The following is a 25211-nucleotide window of genomic DNA, read 5'->3' as shown; positions in this document are numbered from 1 at the left end:
GCACAGGTCGAGGAATTTGTCTCATCAGGGAATCATTGATCGCTGCCGTTGTATTATTCTTACAGCGGCTGAGTGATTTTCTTCTTGCGTACATAAGTCTCAAACACGCACACATACGCGTTTATAAACATACACACACGGCCGCACACAGACACACGCACACACAGACCAGCGCGCGCACAGATGTATGTTGAACTTCTTTCGCGCCGTACGTAACCAATCGTGCTAATCGGAAGTGCGGGGGAAGGACAACTAAATATGATAAAGCAGGTCTAGAGGAATGAGTTTTCAATTTAGATGTAACAACAAAGACACGTATCTAACATTGATCCCTCACCAGTTGCAAGAGCACTCATTGCCGTGAGCGCACACCTCTTAGGGCGGCCGAAACGTCTCTCCCCCCGGCACACGCAAAGCACACGGCTCCGACACTGACACGGTCGCACGCACGCCGCCCCCCTAACAGACGTGACCCCGTTCGCCCGTGAAGAACAAAGGTGGAGCGGAGAAGGCGGTGGAAGAGTCACGCGCGAGGGAGGCAGTCCGACACCACAGCAGCCACCGCGCGCCCCCCGCGACCGCCGTCGAGCCGTGACCCCCCCCCCCCCCCGGGTGGCCGTGACCCCCCCCCCCCCCCGGGTGGCCGTGACCCCCCCCCGGGTGGCCGTGACCCCCCCCCGGGTGGCCGTGACCCCCCCCGGGTGGCCGTGACCCCCCCCGGGTGGCCACTCGCGCCCCCCCCCCCCCGTGCACGATGCGCGATTGCGGGGCGGTCTGTCCCACCGCTCCCAGCCCACCATGATCGCAGGTGAAGCAGCCGCTCTCGTCATCACAGCCGCGCTGCTTCACCTGGCCGCACCGCACGGAGGCTTTGGAGGAGGAGGAGGCGGCGGCGGCGGCTTCGGTGCTGCTGCTGCTGCTGCAAGAGGATTTGGAAGCGCCGGGGCGAGAGAAGCAGCGATCGGAAGCGTCGGAGGAGGAGGAGGATCCGAGGGAGGCGCAGACCTCCTCCTGGCAGGACCGTCTCCGGCGACGACGCTCGGCCGCGATGGCGAGGGGGGAGCGCCGAGCGGGAGCTCGCGGCGGCTGCTGCTGGGGGAGCTCGAGGGGAGGCTGCTCGGGGTTTTCGGGCTGCGGAGGCGACCCCGGCCCGGCGCGGGGGTCGCGGTGCCCCCCTACCTCGTGCAGCTCTACCGCGCCCAGCAGCAGCAGCAGCGCGCGGGGCGCGGGGGCGGCCCCCGACGGCGGCGATGGGCCCGGGCAGACGAGGAGCGTGTGGGCGAGGTGGATGTCGAGGAGGAGGAGGTCGCATTCCCACGGCAAGCGCAAGGGAGAGCAAACACCGTCCGAGGGTTTCATCACGACGGTGAGTGCCAATGAAGTCGCCCCCCCCCCCCTGGGGAACGACTCGAGTCGGGGGGCTGATGGCGACGTGCTCACGTGTTGGCCGACGTCCTCGCGGGAAGGGGATCCATTGTTGAGGTTGGAATGCGGCACCTTTTTCAGAGTTCACATCCTCACTTGGGTTTGCAAGTTTACGGTGGTGATTGTCAGAGGGAAAGGTCACGTGCGGCGTTTGTGTAGCCGATCAGCCGTTCTTTGGGGCAAAGTAGCACATCGAATGCGAGTGAGCAAGCGAGTGTGAATGTGTTCTATTGTGTTGTGTGAATGTGTTGTGTGCGAGTGCCGGGGTGAGTGTGCACTGCGATACGAACCCGGCGACCAGAGTTCGATTCCCACTCATAGCCAACACCAGTGACAGCGATTATTTGAACCGTTCCTGGGCCTCTCCTAGGTCGACTCGGCCTCAAATGAGTACCTGGTGCAGTGTAAAAATAATCGCCACTAGGGAGACAAAGGCGGCCGAGCGTGGTGCTGGCCACCCACCTCATGTGCCGTCCATCTGCATATCGCTGTGTGGAAGCTACCTGGCCTGTCACTCCACACAAAGCTCCGGTCTTCTCGGCCACAGTTATGCCGTCCCTTTTCATTGCTTACGAATTGTGGAGCCTTCTGATTGAGTATTTGCGCCGGTTTGAAATTGTATTATGTGGGGGGTTTACAGATCCTTGAAGGATCTCGACACAGTCCCATCGGTAAGCTCCTCCGTTGGGCAAGGCTGCGTTCGCTGGGTCATGTAGCCCGCATGCCCAGCCACCGCATGCCCAAGCAGCTTCTATTCGGCCGGATCGAGGGGGCTTAAACGGGCGCGGCACGGGCTAGAGAAGAGATGGAGTGATGTGGTACAGGAGGATGTGGAGCTGAGTGGACTTGCCGATGACCGGTACCAGCGGTGTCAAGATCGGCCTCTGTGGAGGAGGCTCGTGAAGGACGCTGCTGGGCAGTTGGAGGCAGTCGCCCTCCAACAACAACGGAGGGCGGAGGAGCGACGCTCACAACAACGAGCGGAGCGCCGGGTGGCTAAAGCACAGCAAGTTGACACAGTAGGGGGCACAGGTGGTGCATCAGCCAGTCATCTCAATCAGTCGACCCATGGCACCTAGGTCTGGCAGCAGGCGTTCGACACTTCACGTAACCTCAACGTGCACCTAGCCTGGCACAAGCGCCGTGGATGACGTCACCGCCACTTTGGCGAATGGCGGTTGTTGTTGCGGTGTGTATTGTGCTTGACTGCGTGCGCGCCTGAGAGCGTGTGAGTTTAGCGCGCTGCGCTACGAACCGGGCCACTGAGTTCGATTCCCGCCCCACGGCCAACACCAGTGACAGCGATCATTTGAACCGGTCCTGAGCCTCCCCTAGGTCGACTCAGCCTCAAATGAGTACCTGGTGCAGTGTGCAAAAATAATCGCCACTGGGGAGACAAAGGCGGCCGGGCGTGGTGCTGGCCACCCACCCTCTCGTGTACCGTGGCGGCCTTCATAAGTGTGCGCTAACAGAACTAGCCCCAACATTCTGTTACAGGCTATACGGGGGGTCGTGTTTGTCTTGTGTGCGTGTGTTTCTCTTTGTCCAGGTGCAGTGGAGCGGTAGTGTAGTTCTTAGCGCTCTGCGCTCCGAACCCGGCGAAACGAGTTCAGTTCCCGCTCACGGCTAACATCAGTGTAGCAAATATCTGAACCGTTTCTGGATCTCCCCTACGTCGACTCAGCCTCAAAGTATTACCTTGCGCAGTGTTTAAACACGGGAACTGGAGAGACAAAGACTGTCGGGCGTGGTGTTGGCCACACCACCCCTTCGTGTGACTTGCCGGCCTTCATAGATACTCCCTGATAGCACTTGCCCCAAACATCTGTTAGAGACTACACGGGGGACATTGTGTTTGTGTGTGGCGACTGCAAGGACACGAGCCGTTGTTTCAATGTCTCGCTATGAATGGAGCTGCCCGTATCCTTTTGAATGCCTCTGGTTTTGAATGCCTCTGAAGTTTTATCTACGTGGCGTGGTTCTCCTATGGGAAGCCAACGCTGTTTGCCGTCTCTCACCTTCAAATGGATGTTCACGTTAGGAGCGACTCCAATAGAGTAACCGTAGCAATTAACAATATTTTATCGTTACGATTTGATATGTTTTTACATATATCAAGATAACCTACGACCAAAGCATCATGAATGCGGCCGCGTTTCGTCTGATGTCAAACGGTAAGATATTTATATGGGCGACCACCGTTTGTAACCGGTGTTATAGGCCGCGGGGCTACGTGGCGGGTAACAGAGGGCAGTGCAGAAGGCCAAAAGTTCTCATTGAACGCTGAGCAGACGTAGGTGAGGTCCTAGATATTCGCTACGAAATGTTAGCCATAAATGGGATTGAACGCCAGTCGCTGGGTTTGTAGCGCAGTTCCCGAACCACGACACAGCCGCTACCAACTACTGACACAACACTGATGTGTACTCATGTTTCCAAGCACTCATTCACTCTGAGTGGCAGTGACATCACCAAGACGCTTGTGCCAGCCTAGGTGCACCCTGAGGCCACGTAAAGTGTCAAAAGCATTGCTGGCAGAAGGTCATGGGACAGATCCAGGTGTTATGGGTGACTGGCGGGGATGACGGCAGATGCAACACACCGGGGTTCCACATCCACAACAGTCCACACACACACGCGAGCACACAGAAACATACCGAGTCGCCCAAAGACAAAGATCCCCCAATTGGCGTTGAAAGGCTGTAGGGGCAAGTGCTGTTAGCGAGCTCCGATAAAGGCCGGCACTGAACATGAGGGGGTGGGTGGCCAACACCACGCCTGGCCGCCTTTGTCTCCCTAGTGGCGATGTTTACACATCGCACCAGGTACTAATTTGAGGCTGAGTCGACCTAGGGTTAGTCCAGGACCGGTTCCGATAATCGTCACTGATGTTGGCCGTGAGCGGGAATCGAACCCGCGTCGCCAGGTTTATCGCGCAGCACGCTGACCGCTACACTACCGCTCCCCACACACACAAACAGCTCACACACACAAACAGCCCACACACACACGTGCACACACACAAACAAACAGCCCACACACACACGTGCACACACACAAACAGCCCACACACACACGTGCACACACACAAACAGCCCACACACACACGTGCACACAAACAAACAACCCACACACACACGTGCACACACACAAACAGCCCACACACACAAACAGCCCACACACACACGTGCACACACACAAACAACCCACACACACACGTGCACACACACAAACAGCCCACACACACACGTGCGCACACACAAACAGCCCACACAGACACGTGCGCACACACTGAGCCATGTCAGGCGTGACAAAAATGTGCACGGTTCCCCCATTCAAGTTCGCGGTCCAAAAATTAATAAATCCTTTCACGGCTGCGGTCTTGTACAATCTAGCATCCCAAACGAGAGGCGTAGAAATTCCACATTTCTATGGCTGGAACCAACCTCTATAGACTTTCCACAAAGTGTACTCATTTTTTATTTTAAATAACTCCTTCCCCCGTCCCGATTGGGATTTAAACTCGTGTTGCCAAATCAAGTGCTCTGATCACAGAAAGCAACCTGATATAACACAACTGACATTAGTTTAAACGCAGGTGGGTGTTGTGTTGGAATCGCAGTTAACACCAATTCCTGGTCATGATACACAACATCATCATGGCATTTGAAACCCTTATTCTTAGGTTTTTTCGATAAAGTCACGTAGGTAAAAAATTAAAATTAATAAAAGTAAAATAAAATAAAAATCACGACGTTTCGGAGGCAACACAAGCTTCCGTCTTCAGGTGGAACCTAAGAATATGAATCCTTGCAGTCATGAAAGCTTCAAATCTAGAATTTGAAACCCTCTTCTAGGTTGACTCAACCTAAAACGAGTAGCTGGCTTTACGGGGTTATCAGAAACAGCGAGACAATGCATGGATGGGGCCACACCATGCATGGATGGTGTGGCCCCATCCGCCCTCTTTAAAACATTAATGGTTAAATGTTTCACTAAGGGTCCACCCAGTCTAGAATGGGGCACCTCCCTCTGTGTGTGTATGTCCACACACACCTCAGATTATCACGGTTGGCAACATGTGGTGAGAAAGAAGTTCAACATACATGCACACATTGCCATTGGTGAGCTCCTCCGATAGGCGAGGCTGCGTTGGCTGGGTCACGTAGCCCGTTAACGCATGCTCAAGCAACTTTTATTTTCCCGGATATAAGGGGATAAACAGACTCGAGAAGAGATGGGCTGATGTGGAGGACGTGGAGCTGATTGGACTTGGTGTCAAGATCGTGCTCTATGGAGGAGGCTTGTGAAGGACGCTACTCGGCAGTTGGAGGCAGTCGCCCTCCAGCAACAATAGAGGGCAGAGGAGCGACACTCACAACAACGAGCGGAGTGCTCGGCTGCTAAAACACAGCAAGTCCGCAAAGTGAGGTGTGCAGGTGGTGCATCAGCAAGTCACCTGTCGATCAGTTATATAATTAGAGGCTTGCCACGTGGCCTCGTGCCAGTGACACTTCCATAATTCACATGGCCTGAAAGTGCACCTAGCTTGGCACAAATAAGTGAAGGCACAATTACTCAAAGGTTGTTGTTATTGTTTTGCATGTACCCAGAGTCTACGGATAAGCTCTCGCTTGGGGAGAGCACGGAAGACGGAACAACGTGGCACTTCCTCTTCAATCTCTCGTCCATCCCGGACTCTGAGGAGGTGACTGCGGCTGAACTGCGCGTGCACCACACACGCGTGCACAGCCCATGTCCCTCATCCTCGCCGGCATGCGAGTCGGCCCCTCGGCTGGAGCGCATCAACGTGTACGAGGTGGTGGCGCCGCCATCGTCGGGCGCCGCCTGCCGGCTGCTGGACACTCGCGTGGTGCGCGCAAACGAGTCGCGCTGGGAAGCGTTCGACGTGAGCCCCGCCGTGTCGCGCTGGACCCGGGGCTCCGCGCCTAACCGGGGCTTCGCGGTCGAGGTGCTGCCCGTCCGGGGGCCGCGTGGCGGGGGGGCCGCCGACGGCGTGCCCGGCGAGGCGACGCCCGCGCGGCCCCGCTCGGGCATCGCCTCGCCCTTTCCGGGCGACGGGAGCCGCCGGACCGAGCCGAGGCCGCTCCTCGTCACTTTTGGCAGCGACGGCCGGGCCCCGTTCGCGCCTCGGGGCCGCGCGAGGAGGGGCGCCGGCGGGGCCCCGAGGCAGGCGGCACTCAGGGCTAGGCGCAAGCCGCGCCACGGCTGCAGGCGCCACGCGCTCTACGTCGACTTCCGCGAGGTAGGCTGGAACGACTGGATCGTGGCGCCGCCCGGGTACCACGCCTACTTCTGCCACGGCGAGTGCCCCTTCCCTCTGGCCGACCACCTCAACTCGACGAACCACGCTATCGTGCAGACGCTCGTCAACTCGGTGAACGCGAGCATCCCTCGCGCCTGCTGCGTGCCCACGGAGCTCAGTCCCATCTCCATGCTCTACCTGGACGAGTACGGCAAGGTGGTGCTCAAGAACTACCAGGACATGGTGGTGGAGGGCTGTGGCTGCCGCTAAACGGCGCCGTCAATGCGAGAATCGGCCCAAGTGTGGAGAGGGGCGACGCGGCGATGGCAGGCGCGGGGTAAGAGCTCATCATCACGTGACCTGACCCCATCCCTGACCCTAACAACTTCGCCGATCGGACATCAGCACGGGCGCTATTCCTGACCACGGCCCTAACCTTGCTCCAATCATCCCCGATGCTTTGAAATGAGTTTTACCTTCGGGGGCCCGATTTTCAATTTGACTAGAGTGAGATAATTGCATGAAATGTTGGCGACGTCTTTGCCACGATGGGACACGTGCCAGGGCACCGCTGGCGTGCCGCAGTGCGTTCCGACGCGAGGTGTGAACACGACTCGTGGCGCTGGCAGTGATCGTGCAGCAGGGTCCGCTCTCATCTCGGAAGGAATGGAGTAAAACGTGACGACGTAAACAGAAGGAACATCCTGGTCGGGCTCTCTGCTTTGGGAAGCACCACTGCATTTTTTTTCCACGAAGTATTGCCGTGAAATCGGGGTGGTTGGTGAAGAAATGGCGACTCCACAAAGAGCCCCGGGTGGCACGCCAGGCGAAGAGAACCAACGCCGTGCGGCACAAACGACTCTCGCTATGGAACTTTCTTCCAATCTGTATTTATACAAAAACTAAATATACTGGATGGTCATGAACAATTGTTTTCCTAAATGATTAAATATTTATATAACTAATGAAACAAAGTCCACACAACAAATACGTTCTGCACACGAACATTTTACCTGCATTAATTTTATAATGAAACGTTGGGTTATTATCGTTATATTATATAAACTACAATGATCACAAAGTTTAAAATCCTTTATATATTTATTGTTATATGCATTGATATATCAGCACACATGTCTGTATTTATATATTTAGCTATAATGGAAATGTGAATTTAACGTTTTTACAAATCTGCTGTGGATTCATTTTTGTTTGCACCATGAGGCCAGGATTCGTGCAAATGCATAAACCAAATACATATATTCCCCAATATTAGCCTTAACAGGCTTTTGGGGCAGGTGCTGTTAGCCGGGAGCAGCTATAAAGGCCAGAACGGCACACCTTTGTCTCTGAGCGGCGTTGTTTACACACCGCACCAGGTACTCATGTGGGGCCGAGTCGACCTAGGGGAGGCCAAGGACCGGTTCAGATAATCGTCACTGGTGTTGGCCATGATCGGGAATCAAACTTGGGTGGCTGGGTTTATAGTGCAGCGTGCTAATCACGGCGCCACATCCCCCACACTCTCACATTCACACGTGGATATGGACCCACACTAGGTGCTCAATCAAGGCACAATGCCTTCACTGCACACAAATTTGCATTGCCACGCACCCCCGCCATCCAAAGTCCAGTCCCATTTAGCAGAAAATCAGAAGATGTGCCACCATCGCACGGCCTTGAACCATTTCACTGAAAGTGTCTCTCCATTCTTCCACCGTCAGGAGTTATTTTGACGCCCTGGCGAAGTAGTTTTCGAGTGCACAGGGCACAAAATTGGAAAAACGCAATTCATGAAAGTGGAAATTTATTCACACGTGTGCCTGCGATGTCTCACGCACGCGCGCACGCAAGCACACAAGAATTATTATGGTCTGTGGATAATTATGAGAGATGCCCCCAGTGGTTGCTCGTGTTGGCGTGGTTGTGATGCGTGCACTCGTGTGTGCGGGTGGCCCCACAGAACTTAGCCTGGGAGTCAGACACCCATCCACCACCACCATCGTTACTCGGTCACCTCCACGCCCACTCCCCACAACCACGGCTGCGTCACGATGCCCACGTTCTCTCCACCCGCCTTCACACCCCCCCCCCACCCGCTTCTCAGAGTAGTGACCTCCAGCTGAGAATCCGTAGATTCCAATCTTACTCCATATTCTTCATCCTGAGGATTCAAGTTAATGTGCGGGCCTTGTGCATGAGGCCATCGCAGTTCACTTACCATGGATATATCTGTGCAGCCCTTAAGGCGATCTCAGTGTTACAATGATACGTAACTTGATTTTATTAAACCATTACTTACAATCGTGTCTCATGATGCGGCACACACTGGGCCATAGGTGCTGTGATATTATCTGAGAGACATTGATGAAACACGTGCCTTCCCCCCAATGTTATCTCGATTGTGCTATTGGTATCCCGGCATGAGACAAAATAACCATTCAGATCACTCACAGAACAGTGCTGCAACCTTTTGTGTTTACCCACGGAATAATAATGGCCCACGGAAGTGGATATTACAGAGTTACCTCCTAGATGCCTTTACGTGACCTCTCGTTTACACAGCAGAGGCAGAACTTTGTTTTCATAATTCATTTGCTTCGGAAAAAAGTCAAAATACACGTTGCTGACGAGAGCATGACTCTACTACTTCTTAGCCAGAAGTCGCGTTGTCATGTGCCGTGGGGATTGCTCAAACTTTCTCATTCACGCGTCTCCATTACGTGTCTCTCCTCCCATCACACCGACCCCGGTGAAATAATTGGATGAACTAGCAACCTACCAAAATATCTAGTTTACCAGTCAAACCTCCCACATTTCATAATGTAAAGATCAAATCAATATTCACCCTTGGTCAATCCACGTCGAGATGCTGATCTCACCACGCCATGTGGACTATGGGTGTTGTTTGACTAGACAGAGCTCACCACGCTAGTCCACGTGGGTGCGCGTGGTGCGATAACCACTGTGCCACTGCTCCCTACGTGAACAAAGATAAAGATCCCCTTAAAGCCTTACACAGACTGTTGGGGTATGGCACACAAGGGGTGGGTGGCCAAGCACCATGTCTTCCCAATGCTGATATTTATACATCGCACCGGATACTCATTTAAGGCTGAGTCGACATAGGGGACGCCCGGGATTGCTTCAAACATTCACGAGTGTTCGCTGTGAGCGGGAATCGAACTTGGGTGGCCGGATTCATAGCGCGGCAGGCTAACCGCTGCCCTGCCACTTCCCCATACACAAACGCGCACTTGCCTAATGACACACACACAAGCAGCGGTGACACGACACACGCCCTGTGGTTTGCGCCGCGCCGGGGTGAGGCGGCTGGTTTAACAGCCTTGCTCTCGTTATGGGTCCCTTGAGGGAGCGGATGATGCCGGAGTGAGTGGGCGGTGGCGGTGATGGTTGGTGAGGGGTGAGTGGTGGTCAGAGGAGAGAGACGCTGGAGAGAGAGAGAGCGAGCGAAAGATTGGAATGTGTGCGCACATTGCGCGGACTAAACAGCTCCGTTCTACCCCTCTCGGCCCCCTGATCCCCCCCGAGGCGAGGCAGCCTGCCCGGGCTGGGACCAACTCAGAGCAGAACCCTCCCAGGGTGCCCCCACCACCCCCGTCATGGAGCTTACATCACCAGGGCACGCACCGGGCTACACGAGAACACACGCCCACACACACCGGACTCGATACAAGTATATACACACACGTCCACACACACCGGGCTGTATGCCGTAGTGGGGTTTAACAACTGCAGCCGTCGTTCACCACTAAGTGACGTAGGCGTCCCCACAATGCTTGTGCCAAGCTAGGTGCACCTTGAGGTAACGTGAAGTGTCGAAGGCTCTCTGCTGCCAGGAGGTCACAGGACAGACCCAGGTGCTATGGGTCATCTCAGGCAGTGAGGTTGAGATGACTGACATGCCATCACGTGCGCCCCACGGTGCCACCTCTGTTTCGCTGGATAGAGAGGGGTAAATAGGCGTGACACGGGCTGAAGAAACGATGGGCCCTAGTACAGGAGGATGTGGAGCTGTTTGGACTTGCCGATAACTGGTATCAGCGGAGTCAAGATCGGCCTGCAGGAGGCTCGTGAAGGATGCTCCTGGGAACTTGAAGGCAGTCAGCCTCCAACAACAACGGAGGGCAGAGGAGCGACGCTCACGAGTGGTGAGCCAGTCTCTGCACTGCTCTGCAAGAGATCCAAATTGATTCTTCGTCTCATGACATGACACCGATAAGGCCATCAAGATAAGATTTTGAATGTCTATCGTTAAACACGTACAATTCATGAGAACAGGAACACAGCAGCAAAAGCAACACGGATGTGCCGCTGGGCAGGCACGCTGCGTGGTCGCATTGGGCAGGTCTGGGCTGTGCTGGCTGGAGGAAGGGGGAGCGCACGTCTGGATAGATACGGGGTGGTCGCGGGCGGTGCACAAGGGAAGTTTCTGGGGCGCAAGGTGGCATCGGCCATCCGGAGACGTTGAGCGACAATGCATTGGAGCAGGCGGAGGCCTCCCAACCCAGACTGCCACTGCCTGCCCCCCCCTTCTCCCCCAAGCCCACAAAATGCAACCAAAAGGCTGCGGAGGTCAGGATACACATAGAGGTCACGTGTCCACGCCGCTGGCTTAGAGCCACCGGCAGTGACCGGATTAAACAGCCTCAAGGGTGTGGTGCTGCACCTACCCTGAGCACGGGTGGCTACGTACGGTGCAAAAAAAGTTCAACGTACATCGATATATTCTTGCCGACCTGAATAGGTGCTTGCTAACAGCCTGCAATGCAATGTTTTGCATACTGTGTATGTGGGTGAGCTTTTGCCACAAGTTCACGTTTATACGTAATGATATAGTAATAAACATCCCTCTTTCAATCCACTGATAGATGATGGCCTCCCAGTGTCGTGCGGCGCTTTGCGAATCGTATGACCCTACTTCAACACGAAGAGTAGAGGCAATGTTTAATTTAGTTTCCTTCAGTGGGTACGGCCTGCTTTGGCATCATTCTGAGACGCGATCACAAACAACATTTTTTTTTATTAGATACTAATATCGAACAAAGGATCAGGCAGAGATGACTGCTTGGAATTTGAGAGACAGAAGGAGAAACGCGCAGACTGAAGAAGATACTCAGGTTAATTACATCATTCAATAGGTTAATGTGATAACACTGAGTGGGCTTCAAGGGTTGCTGGACCAAAGTCAAGAACAATGACGGAGCATCCGTGGGTTGGAACGCGTCCAAAAGCACGTCCACTGTGGAGATGGAAGCAATGTAATCCTCACACCGTGAGACAGTGCATCGTGGGGAAGCCTTCATCGAGCAGTAGATTGACCATGGCAAAAGATGATCACAATCACTTCCCCACGCTGATCCGGTGTGGGTTGGCAGAGTCGGGAGGCGTGGATGTGGGAGCGAATGCGCGTGACCCGTCACTCCACTGGCCAGAGTGGTGAAGTACGGTCAAATAAGTGGTGAAGTATAGTCAAATAAGTGGTGAAGTATAGTCAAATAAGTGGTGAAGTATAGTCAAATAAGTGGTGAAGTATGGTCAAATAAGTGGTGAAGTATGGTCAAATAAGTGGTGAAGTATGGTCAAATAAGTGGTGAAGTATAATCAAATAAGTGGTGAAGTATAGTCAAATAAGTGGTGAAGTATAGTCAAAGAAGTGGTGAAGTATAGTCAAATAAGTGGTGAAGTATGGTCAAATAAGTGGTGAAGTATAGTCAAATAAGTGGTGAAGTATGGTCAAATAAGTGGTGAAGTATAGTCAAATAAGTGGTGAAGTATAGTCAAATAAGTGGTGAAGTATAGTCAAATAAGTGGTGAAGTATAGTCAAATAAGTGGTGAAGTATGGTCAAATAAGTGGTGAAGTATAGTCAAATAAGTGGTGAAGTATGGTCAAATAAGTGGTGAAGTATGGTCAAATAAGTGGTGAAGTATAATCAAATAAGTGGTGAAGTATAGTCAAATAAGTGGTGAAGTATATTCAAATAAGTGGTGAAGTATGGTCAAATAAGTGGTGAAGTATAGTCAAATAAGTGGTGAAGTATGGTCAAATAAGTGGTGAAGTATGGTCAAATAAGTGGTGAAGTATAGTCAAATAAGTGGTGAAGTATGGTCAAATAAGTGGTGAAGTATAGTCAAATAAGTGGTGAAGTATAGTCAAATAAGTGGTGAAGTATGGTCAAATAAGTGGTGAAGTATAGTCAAATAAGTGGTGAAGTATAGTCAAATAAGTGGTGAAGTATGGTCAAATAAGTGGTGAAGTGTAGTCAAATAAGTGTTGAAGTATGGTCAAATAAGTGGTGAAGTATAGTCAAATAAGTGGTGAAGTATGGTCAAATAAGTGGTGAAGTATAGTCAAATAAGTGTGAAGTATGGCCAAATAAGTGGTGAAGTATAGTCAAATAAGTGGTGAAGTATGGTCAAATAAGTAGTGAAGTATAGTCAAATAAGTGGTGAAGTATGGTCAAATAAGTGGTGAAGTATGGTCAAATAAGTGGTGAAGTATAGTCAAAAAAGTGGTGAAGTATAGTCAAATAAGTGGTGAAGTATAGTCAAATAAGTGGTGAAGTATGGTCAAATAAGTGGTGAAGTATGGTCAAATAAGTGGTGAAGTATGGTCAAATAAGTGGTGAAGTATGGTCAAATAAGTGGTGAAGTATAGTCAAATAAGTGGTGAAGTATGGTCAAATAAGTGGTGAAGTATAGTCAAATAAGTGGTGAAGTATAGTCAAATAAGTGGTGAAGTATAGTCAAATAAGTGGTGAAGTATGGTCAAATAAGTGGTGAAGTATAGTCAAATAAGTGGTGAAGTATAGTCAAATAAGTGGTTAAGTATAGTCAAATAAGTGGTGAAGTATAGTCAAATAAGTGGTGAAGTATAGTCAAATAAGTGGTGAAGTATAGTCAAATAAGTGGTGAAGTATAGTCAAATAAGTGGTGAAGTATAGTCAAATAAGTGGTGAAGTATGGTCAAATGAGTGGTGAAGTATGGTCAAATGAGTGGTGAAGTATGGTCAAATGAGTGGTGAAGTATGGTCAAATAAGTGGTGAAGTATGGTCAAATAAGTGGTGAAGTATAGTCAAATAAGTGGTGAAGTATGGTCAAATAAGTGGTGAAGTATAGTCAAATAAGTGGTGAAGTATGGTCAAATAAGTGGTGAAGTATAGTCAAATAAGTGGTGAAGTATAGTCAAATAAGTGGTGAAGTATAGTCAAATAAGTGGTGAAGTATAGTCAAATAAGTGGTGAAGTATAGTCAAATAAGTGGTGAAGTATGGTCAAATAAGTGGTGAAGTATGGTCAAATAAGTGGTGAAGTATAGTCAAATAAGTGGTGAAGTATGGTCAAATAAGTGGTGAAGTATAGTCAAATAAGTGGTGAAGTATAGTCAAATAAGTGGTGAAGTATAGTCAAATAAGTGGTGAAGTATAGTCAAATAAGTGGTGAAGTATAGTCAAATAAGTGGTGAAGTATAGTCAAATAAGTGGTGAAGTATGGTCAAATAAGTGGTGAAGTATGGTCAAATAAGTGGTGAAGTATAGTCAAATAAGTGGTGAAGTATAGTCAAATAAGTGGTGAAGTATGGTCAAATAAGTGGTGAAGTATGGTCAAATAAGTGGTGAAGTATAGTCAAATAAGTGGTGAAGTATAGTCAAATAAGTGGTGAAGTATGGTCAAATAAGTGGTGAAGTATGGTCAAATAAGTGGTGAAGTATAGTCAAATAAGTGGTGAAGTATAGTCAAATAAGTGGTGAAGTATGGTCAAATAAGTGGTGAAGTATGGTCAAATAACCCCCACGAGCCGCAGGGTGTGTGGAGGCACCCATCCAACAGGAGATCGATGTTGAGTGCCATAGCGCTGGCTGCTACCTACACAGTGTAGCTGCAAGAGACGACGTGATGTTTAACACGTAGGATCCGAAATAGAGGTTTTTGGGTTAGATCGCTTAAATATATAAATGTGTCGTTAAAACCCGCCACCACCCGACACAGCCAACTAGTAAGGGTTGTCACGTAAACAGAACGTGCCAATTCGTCACTAGTACAGCACTAACCGGTGTGTTGGAGAGCCAAGCTACAACATTTACAAACTGAGTACGACGTTTCGCCAGTAATTACAACTAGTTTCATCAGGCGACAGCCAAATTTGTGGAGAAGTCTTACTGTTTCGTTCCTTATATAGAGGCGTATATGTGTTGACCACCCTTCTGTGCTCTTGCACAATGTGGGGGGAGCCGGGGGGGGATTAATGAGTCAACTTACATGATGCATGTGCATTATGCGAGCCCTTTGAACTTGTCCTTCCTGTCTATTGTGTTTATTAAATTAGCCCTGCCAACGGTAATCCCTATTGAAGTACGCTGCCCTTTGTAGGCATCTACGCCTCTATATCAGGAACGAAACAGTAAGACTTTTCCACAAATCTGGCTGTCGCCTGACGAAGCTAGTTGTAATTACTGGCGAAAAGTCGTACTCCGTTTGTAAATGTTGTGGCTTGGCTCTCCAACACACCGGTTGTGCTGTACGAGTGACGAATTGGCACGTTCTGTTTACGTGACAACCCTTACTAGCTGGCTGTGTCGGGTGGTGGTGGGTTTTAACGACACATTTATAAAACATATATTATGGGAGACGACAGTATATACGAGGGATAAAACATTTGGCAAAGTTCATGGAGGGGGCCTTCTGGAAGTCCCGGGAACTGCTAGTAGGTTCCAGAAGGGGGGCGTGGTGAGGGCAGAGCAAGGCCACGTGGTGAGGGCGGAGCAAGGCCACGCCAGGAGGATAAGAGGGGGCCCCGAACAAGAGCTCGGGGCTGTTGCTGGATGGAAGTGGGAATCTCACCACCATCGTCGCCGCCGTCCTCGCCATCGCTGGACGCCGCTAGCGAGGCAGCCTGCCGACTGCCATAGCGAGTTAGTGCCGCCGGCGACAGATGGTTGTGTATGCGCGATATATCTATGCAGATGGTGTACACCCACGCAGGGTACGTACAGCCCCCTTGCGTGCGAGGATGAACAAGGCGCCTCCAATCTACACCGTCTCCGAACTGCGTCACTACACATGTGCATCATGTGCATCATGTATTTGCAGACACCACTCGCCATCGATGCCACTGATGTTGGTCGTGGCCAGGCGTTTTAACAGCACCCTCATGGCTGCGCCGCCGCTCTGTCCGCAGTATCAGTGCATCAAACAAGTTTTATGAAAATGTATTATTCAAGATGTATTATTTATTTTGGGACGGGCGAGGTGGCGATGGGGAGGAGACATCGTCGAATGTCGGGTTAACTCTCTCTGTGTTTCTCATTTGCGGTAAGAAACAACACATTCCGCCAATTATTTTGCTTCAAACCAACAAGTTGGCAAGTGTCTCACGCGCGCATGTGCGCGCAGCTCGTGGCCGAGTGTGGCTTCGAGAGCTGCCGTCTCAGACGTCTGCTGAACGTCGTTGCTCCGAGCGTGGCGACGTCGTTCAACGTCCAGGGAGTCAGCAGCGATGAGACCCTTGGTTTGAACCTCGGTGTCAGAGAACTGGGTTATCGAGTATAGTGGGTTGATGGTCCCAGCCCTGTCACTCGTGACTTCCCAGCCCCATTGGTTTGACAGTTACGCGATGAGGGTTACTCTTGGCGGTTGGGCGTGTGGCAGAGTGCAGTGCTCTGTGTGTCGACTTGTCAGGAACTTCGAGGTAGCTCTGTAATCCGCGAGCCGCTCTCCAACACGACGAAGGGTGGCACGGCTGTGAGAGAATTCCGCGTGGATTTGTCGCCGCACGTGACGCCATTAGCACGCTCGGTGTAGAATTTGGTAAAAATGTGTTTTTATATGAACATACGGTGCGCAATATCCTCGTTGATTCTGCAACGCTTTCGAGCGCTGGTTTAATCTTCGAGGCATTTAACGAGTAGTGCGGCAGCTGAGAGGAAGCTGTAAGGACAATATGTGTTGGCAAGTTTACACCGAAAGAACCAAAGAATTACAAAAAGGATTTACTCTTTGGTTCTTTCGGTAAATTCACATAGAAATAAAATAAATGTAATAATTTTCTTTCCACGTGACTTCACCGAAAGAACCAAAGAATAATTCCTGCAGTCACGAAAGCTTCAAAAAGTATTTGCTTGGTTCGGTTCGTCAGATGCACCATAGGAATGATCCATACGCAGCAAGCGAGACTTACCGAGGGCTTTGCTGTTTTGTTGTTGATGATGATGTTATTAAGAGACCAATCTATAAAGGAAGATCAGTGAACGTGGTGAGCAGTGTAAATTGTCGCTGTTAAGAGTAGGTGGGTCATTCGTTCACACCCTCCCTCCCTCCTCGCTGTGCTTCACCCACCGGCTCACCCACCACTCTCCCCCATCCCTCCCTCATGGTTTCTTTACCCCACCGGAATTAGCGCCCTGATTATGCGCCTACAGCCACGGCTCGGTAATTGTGACTCATGGCGGCTTCACGAGAGACAGACGCAGCTAATTTGGAGTGAGGAGCGCTGCCCGGGTGGGGCCCCACGCACGCGCCCGCCGCTGGGCTCGTGCGTGCCGTCTGCGTGCTTGGGGAGCGGTGGCCCGGTGGTTAGCACGCCGCGCTACGATTCCCGGCGATGGACGAGATGAGTCGCGAGAGATGTCTAAACCGGTCCCAGGTGTCCCCGAGCTTTATTTAGTCTTCAGAAAGTACTTGGTGGGATATGCACATATCAGCACCGGGGAGATGAAGGCGGTCGGGTGTGGTGTGTTCGTTGTGTTCCTCTGCCGGTATGTGTGCGAGTCTTTGTTGTGGACACGTGTATCTCCGTATGTACGTACCCGTGCAATCATGGGAGTTTTGACTCAGAAGAAAAGGGGAACTTTGTTGAACACGGTCGCTAAGTCCAGGGCCCAAAGGGCCAAAACGTCAAGTGGCCAGCAACAATCAACACTATTATCGAAGTCGACACGTTGATTGGATTGAGCGGGGCTATTATAAAAGTGCTTTGGGAAAGACGGTAGGAAGGAATTCCAGAGTGGAGTCGTGTGAGGGTACAAGCCGAAAGAGAAGTGAGGTGAGCTGCAGTGTGGTGGTTGAACAGCGCATGGACGCAGTACGGATGAGGCATGTACAGTGTTCGCACTTCCCTTTTGTCAGTCCACTGCTGGATGATGCGGGGAGCGTGGGGGTAGATGCGGAGACAACGACGGACCTCTCTGAACTGCTCTCTGCTGAGGCTGTAGCCTTACAACAACCGCAGAATGTGCGTGATGGTCACCCATCCAAGCAATAAGCAGGCTCCCCACGCCTTCTCAGCTCACTCGATCTAATGAGACTGGGTGCCTTCTGGCTGATCTGATCAGATGCGTCTCCCTATGCAAATCGCTGTGTCTTTGTCTTCGTGGTACGTGTGTGTATGTCTTTGTCGCTTTAGTTTGCGTGTTTATTTGCAGAAAACTACTTCAAGAGATTCATCTGGAAATCTATAAAAGCAGAGCACGCAGCAGAAAATTATTTATATTTGCTTCATAACTGTCGATATTTTGTTTTACATTCTTCGCTTTGTCGTTGTGACCTGGGTCACCACAACAATATTTACAATTCCATCTGCAAATACAAATAACATACGCCTTTCAGTATGGAGTGTATCTCCATACTGAAAGGCGTATGTGGCAGGAACTTGGAGAAAGGAAGGTACAGAAGGCCGGAAAGTCCGGAGATGTGGGTTGTGGTGTCGGATGTAGAAAATCAATTGAATGGAGAGACAGGGAAATGAGGAAGTTCCAGAGCACGTTCAGGAGAAGAGACGTCTCGACATTGGGGCGAGCGGAAGAGGCGTGGATGTGGATCGCACACAGTCTCAGAGGTGAGGGCTTCACGAAGACAAGTTTTGGGAGGAAGGAGGTTGGGAAAGAGGCCAAGAGGCAAATCAATTAAATAATGCTGCTGCTGGTTGCCAGGAAGGAAGAGGAGAAGACGGCTCAAGATGGGACGAGATGGAGGGAGTGTGAGCCAAAGACGCTGCCTTTGGGCAGAGGAGGCAGCAATACGACGTCACTCAACCACCCATTTTGAAGCAGGGTCTCTCTGCAAGGCGCACGCAAGTTCGTCGTTACCTCCCTTGTGCTCGACTCGATGAGCACGCCGCTCCATAAACCGAACAACGGCGTTCCAGTCCCGGCCACAGCTAACATCCGTGGTGGATGATAACCTGGCAGCAACCATTGCGATTTACCCCATCACCAATCCGCACTGACCGGCGTGGTGAAGTTTGTTGAAATAACCAGCACGGCGTGGGGAGGACTTCACCATCAGCAGCTGATTGGCACAGAGGGCTGCACGTTGTTATTTACGTTATTTACTATTTAATGCATTTGTTGTTAATTTCACGAAATTGTCCGACTGTTGTCCACACCCAGGCTAACATCACAATAGCTGATTAAAAATAAGAATAGGTTTTACCATTTCTGGCAATGAAATCACACACATGCATGCGTATACACAGATAGATAGACGCACTCACGTAGCCTTGCAAAATAGCCAGGTAACTGGCAAAATCGGATCGTCCATGTCGCAAATCAAATAAACTCAATCTAACACCCCTGTATCATAGCTAAGTTTGTCTGCCAGTTACTGGCAATGTTCATAATGGCTGTGACTCACAGATGAAGGCCACATCTCTGCTTTTCACCTGTTGGTTCTATGAATTAATTAAAGCTTGGCTCGGTGTTAAGTAGCATTTGTAAAATTGCCCCAATTATTGTAAAATACCCGTGTAAACATCCTGACGCGCGGAGATAAGCGGCTTACACGTGCTCGTCATGTGACACACGCCTACATGTGTGCACAGGTGTAGATATATAGAGGCAAGGATACCCCGTGTAGCGCTAACAGACTGTTGGGGCAAGAGCCATTAGCGAGCACCTATGAAGGCCAGCACGGCACACAGTGGGTGGACAGAACCACGCCCGACCGCTTTTGTCGTCCTGGTAGCGATGTGTAAACATGTGTAAACATGTGTAAACATGTGTAAACATGTGTAAACATCGCTACCACTTCGCTACCAGGACTGATTCAGATAATCGTCACTGATGTTAGCCGTGAGCGGGACTCAAACTGGGGTCGCCGGGTTGGTTGCGCAGCACACTAACCACTACACGATCACTCCCACGTGCACACACGCAGATTTATACACGCTTGATACATTTAACAAACACACGAAAAGATACACGCGTGTGCATTTATCTGTTTATACAGAGCCCTGGTCTGGCTTCATAGACTATTGAGGCTATGCATGTTCGCGAGCACGAATCACGAGGCGGTGGTTGTGTCCAGCACCAGTTGGATGTTTCTACCGCGTTTACATGAGACACCAAACTCGAGCATGCTTAGGATATATTTCGTTCATTCCAGTTGACACAAAATTATAGCAGCAGCCAGAAGTCTTCTCCAGACCGTATTCACACTTCACGGGTTGAGTCCACCTCGGACCTGAATTCCCCATTTCTGATTTCGGGCCAAGCAGAAATACACTCTCCTCAATGTTGTCAGCTGCAAGAACATTGGATATTCCATTTTGTCAGGAACGCGGCCATCATCACCATCATCGTTCAGGTCCATCACACCAAATTGGTCAGACAGATAAGGACCACGTGTGAGCAAAGGCCCTTCCATGGTCACAAAGCACGGCTTCAGCCAGCACGAGAGCAGATGGGAGGCTTCGTCTGCAAAGTTTTTATCCTCGGAAGTTTTTCTGAGAACAAAAACTGCGCCTCTTACTCGGCAAATTGTGAAAACGCCACTTCTGTCAACTTGAGTTCTGGGGAAAATCAGGCCAACTGGAATTGGCTGTTTCATGCAAACTACTTTCTAGGCATGGGTCTCCTTGAGGTCTCGTCTGCTATACACGTGGACCTCTGTGCTCAAAGGCATATCCGTTCTTTCTCAACAGTGGCGTAGATATGGCCAGGATCTAACTCGGGTCACCAGACTGATTAGCACGATTGGCTGCGAACGGTGCGAAATAAGTTCAATGTACATACACACAACTACCTTATCGCTATTCCCCCACACACTGCCGTGGTCTCGATCGAGAGTGCAGGAAGTGCAACTGCACTGTGAGCACGGGCCGGGGGAGGGGGGAATTGGACAGGGCAGGGCCCCATTTCGTTATTTGCCAAACAAGCCACTGCTTGACCTCGCATCGCTACGCAGTGTGGCGAGGATGTGCCACGCTGCCTTTGTACGTCAAGCTTTGCCACAGGCCTTGCATCTTTTAATTTGTGGTTCATGGCGCAGATGCAGATGTGGGGCCAGATCGAGTCCGCACGAGGGCGCCTCGTGTCCGATCGCTCTGCCTACCACATGAAATTGACCTTGAGTCATTCGTGATATGATGCGGTGAGCACACTTCTTGAGTTGTTTTACCATTAAAGTTATTGTTTAATATTCCTTGTGCAGTGTCGTTTTTAAATATTATATATCCACTGTTGTTTGAGGTTCACACAATATTTATAACTAATGCACTGTAGACAAAGTGGCGATGCATGTATAGGTACATACATACACGCATGCATAGACAACGCAACATTCCTCCATGGTCGATAACATTGTTACTGCTTTGTCGAGAAGTCAACTATGCAGAGACTTGCCCCCACCATAGGAAAATGGAATTTTCACCGCTGGCTTGGAGCTATAAACAGAGGATGAGCACCGCCTGGAAGTCAATTTGACTTTACAAAGAGATACGCACATTCATGCATGCACCTGTTGACACGAAGCCCCGACTTTGCACCTGTTCAGGCCGCCACGGCGCATGACGAGGTCGTGTTTCCAGAATCACGCGCGGCCGCATTTGTCTCTCCTCCCGGTGATGATTATTGGACACCTCACCAGGTACTCATGTAGGACTGAACTGCCCTATGAAAGATTCAGCACCAGTTCAGATGCTATTCGCCACTCTGTGTCCCAGACTGCAGCTATTAGTGTCGTGCCCTAACCACTGTACCACCGTTACAAAGACAAAGATCCCCCCCAGCTTTAACAAACTATTGGGGCAAGTGCTGTTAGCGGGCACCTATCAAGAAGGCCAACATGGCACACGAGGGCCAAGGTGGCCACCACCACGTCCGTGACATACACGAACATGCACGCTCCCATTCTCATTTGCGCCCTTGAACCCACAAGGGAAATGAAAACCCCTCCGTGAGCCCATGCACGGCTACGGCAGCTGGAGGTAGCCCCGAACCTGTCCTCCTCCCTCTACGCCTCTCACCCTTCCAGTCTCACCTCGCACTCAGGTGAGGAGATCGTCGAGCAGACACTACACCTCCTCCGTTTAACACGGAGCAGGCTTTCGCGACCAGTATTATTCATAATAAAGGTTTTTGGTTTAGATCGCGTTAGTTATAAATGTGTCGCAACCCTCCACCACCCGACACGGCCAATCAGTAAAAAATGTGTCACGTTGACAAAAGACAAATAGTTCACTACTTTAGCGCACCGGTGTGTTGAAAAGTTGATCCACAACATTCACAAGTTGAGTAATACGACGTTTTGCCAGAATAGTGACGCCATCCACCTGCTTCTGATATCTGTCTTTCCGCATAAAAAAACCTCTATTTTACAAATCTCATCAGCCACACGGCCTTCATCATGTGGCATTTCAGCAGCATTGGCTCAAGGCAAGCGAAACTCTGGACCGGTTTTGACATTCATTGCGACATCAGCAGTCAGGTTAAACCAATGCTGGTGAACTGTGAGATGTTTATAGGCAAGGTCCCTCCTTGTTAGAAATGAGACTTGGGTCGCCCTAGAACTCTAATGCACAACACAGAGTAATCATCAGCAGCATTGTTGCGGATAATGTAACGGTTCTTTCTATTCTTGGGGTCATGGCAGCAATATGCTCAAGAGTTTGATGCCAATGTCGAGGTCTGCTTGCCAAGACGAGAGAGTTTGTGTGGCGTTGCTGTGCCTCCTCCGTTGAAGGAGCTCAGACGATAGTGGTTTAATCTACAGTCCGTTGTTGGGCTGCATGGCCACAATCTCACTGCAGTGGCGTGACTTTAATGTTTCTCATAGTGACTGCATCTCTATGGGTCTCTGCGTGTCCATGGTTTGTATACACGAGCAGACAATCTGCTTCCTGGACACGTCTGTCATCTCAACTCATTACTCGCCTGCACCCCACAGTACCGCATGGCCCCTTCCCTCCCCGCCCCACCTCTCACCCTTCCGAGACCCCCCACCTCTCACCCTTCCGAGACCCCACCTCTGTCCGGCTATGGGGCAAGTTCGGAACAAAGGCAGCGATATTGCCAAACAAGAAGGTCCATTGCACACTGCCTGCATTATTGATGGCGCTCGGCACGGAGTCACTATTCACCCGGGCACAATCATCGTAACCAGAGCCCTGGGCTGAAAGCACGCGTGCACCTGTACACACATACACAAGACTACACGTGTGTATACTAATATAAGCGTACACAACTACACACTTTTACAGTAGCACAAGTACACACATGTACACACGTGCACCTGTACATATACACAAGTATACACACGTGCATGTGTACATGTACACAATTACACACACTTTCCTTGTTGTGTCCGGCTCGCCCCGATGTGTTTGCGTGGTCAACCGAATCGTCACCACGAGTGACACAGCCCCAGAATGTAGCAGGTGGCGAGGAGGAGAGCAGCACCACGGGAGTTGTTTGAATTTTTTTAATCCAGAAGATCCACACTGAATCTTTTTCAGAAGGGTCCTGCATTGGGATTTTATTTTAAGATGTTTTCAGACAAATAACGATGAGTGTTTTGACCTTGTGTTTGGAAACCAGAGCACCCAGAGAAAACCCACACACGTGAGAGGGAGCAACACTCTATCCCATAGCAGATGGAAGCAGATAACCATTAGTCCACTTGCTGTACTGACTTCTCCTGACGAGTCAGGGTATGGCACCTCGACGCCCACGGGAAGGGAGTTTCACAGCATTTGTACGATCCACCAACCCTCGCTACCTCCACACGCTGAACTTCAGGGCGTGTGCATAGCCACCACGCCCGGCTAGGGCTGTAGATGGGTGCAGTGCGGAGTGTCGTGGGGTATGGAGTGGCGTGTGGAGCATATTGTGGAGTATGGATCGTAATGTGGAGTGTGAATGGATTTAATGATCAATGTCTGCACTGTCATCTTATGGCTACATCACAGCCCATGCGTACAACAGCTCTGCTATCCCGGGTGATCTCTCATCCGAGCACCGGGCAGGCACAAGGCCTGTTTGACGAGATCGGGCACACTCCGGGCAATTCAGGGCGGTCCAGCCATCGGCATCGCTCGATGGGGGTAATGAGGTTACGCCGCGGTGCGAGGGGGGGGGGTGACGGGTTAATGCGGTAATGTTCGTATCGGGGCACCGTGCCAGCGCCTCCCATGTCTGTTTTTAATCCTGGGTGGGACTCGGAGTGGTTTTATAAATTGTTCTCACGTGTAGAGAATTTTGAGGCCTCGGAAAATTGCACAAATTATTTCCACTGAAATTATGTCAGTGGCGTATTTGTATCTCATTGTGTGACACGCACGACAGGGCCGACCCTGTCGTGAAGTGGCAGTGCAATCTGGGCCGGGACGTTTATCACACCGCTTTTGTAATTGCCGATGACCAAATCCCCCGGGAAGTTGCTCATCTCGTCAAACCTCAGAAGCTAAGCAGGGATGAGCCCTGGGTGACCGATTTACCATCCCCACGAAACAGGTGGAGTCGGCATCGTGCTGAGCAGAGGACAGGTTAGAAACCACGGACACAGCAGACACAACTTTGATACGTCCTGCAAAGAGTGTTTGTCACATGTCAATAAAATGGAAATATGTCATCCTCAGAGTCTAAATATGCTGAATGAAAACCCTTATGAATGCTACGTTGTTTTTCTTTTTAATCACTGGTGACCAGGCTGAAAACACCATCAACTCAATACGCTTGACAATTCCAGACTCAATCCCAATGTTTCAACTGCCGTGCCAGAAGATGACATTGACTGGTGACCTCTGGATTGCAAACCCAGCGTGCAAACCATGACAACCACAGCGGCAGCTGCCGGCTACAGGCGTGCTCACATCACCAAACTGTTGGGGCAAGTGCTGTTAGCGAGCACCTACAAAAGCCGGTACGGCACACGAGGGGGGGGAGGGGGCACCACCACGTCCGATGACCTTCGCGCCCCAGCGGCGAAGTCACCGCGATTGGTGACGGCACCGACGTCACGCGGCGCGAGAGCGCCCCCTGCTGGGCAAGTGGCCACGGAGCGGGAAGAAGCCCGCTCCGGTTCTCTATCCAGGTCAGTTCCCAACGACTGAAACATACAACACAATCAGCACGGTTCTATGTATGTACGATGGACTTCTTTCGCACCGTACGTAAACAACCGTGCTAATCGAAGGTGCCGGGAGTTGTAATTCAGAAAAAGTATGTAATTCAGAAAAGATGGTTTTGATAAATATTTAATCTGAACCGAGTAGTGTTTGCCAAT

The 25211-nt window shown here is 50.8% G+C and overlaps 1 protein-coding gene across 1 annotated transcript; it reads left to right on the top strand.

Annotated features, from left to right (window-relative positions):
- Positions 1-744: 744 nt before the first annotated feature.
- LOC144720139 (bone morphogenetic protein 2-like) lies at positions 745-8037 on the top strand. The gene is made up of 2 exons (XM_078596644.1): positions 745-1366; positions 6039-8037. Exons 1-2 carry the CDS (start codon positions 799-801, stop codon positions 6959-6961), a joined length of 1491 nt encoding a protein of 496 aa, XP_078452770.1. The 5' UTR covers positions 745-798; the 3' UTR covers positions 6962-8037.
- The last annotated feature ends 17174 nt before the right edge of the window (positions 8038-25211 follow it).

This window comes from Lampetra planeri, chromosome 7 (genome assembly GCF_965212315.1).
Source record: "Lampetra planeri chromosome 7, kcLamPlan1.2.h2, whole genome shotgun sequence".
Classification (NCBI taxonomy): domain Eukaryota; kingdom Metazoa; phylum Chordata; class Hyperoartia; order Petromyzontiformes; family Petromyzontidae; genus Lampetra; species Lampetra planeri.
Note: the sequence above shows the minus strand (reverse complement) of the source record. Positions and strands in the feature narration are given on the sequence as shown.

Bases quoted from the DNA above. Each gene is read 5' to 3' on its own strand.
- LOC144720139 (XM_078596644.1), top strand. From the start codon at position 799: ATGATCGCAGGTGAAGCAGCCGCTCTCGTCATCACAGCCGCGCTGCTT. The intron at 1,367-6,038 runs GTGAGTGCCAAT...GCATGTACCCAG, and splicing joins CCGAGGGTTTCATCACGACG to AGTCTACGGATAAGCTCTCG.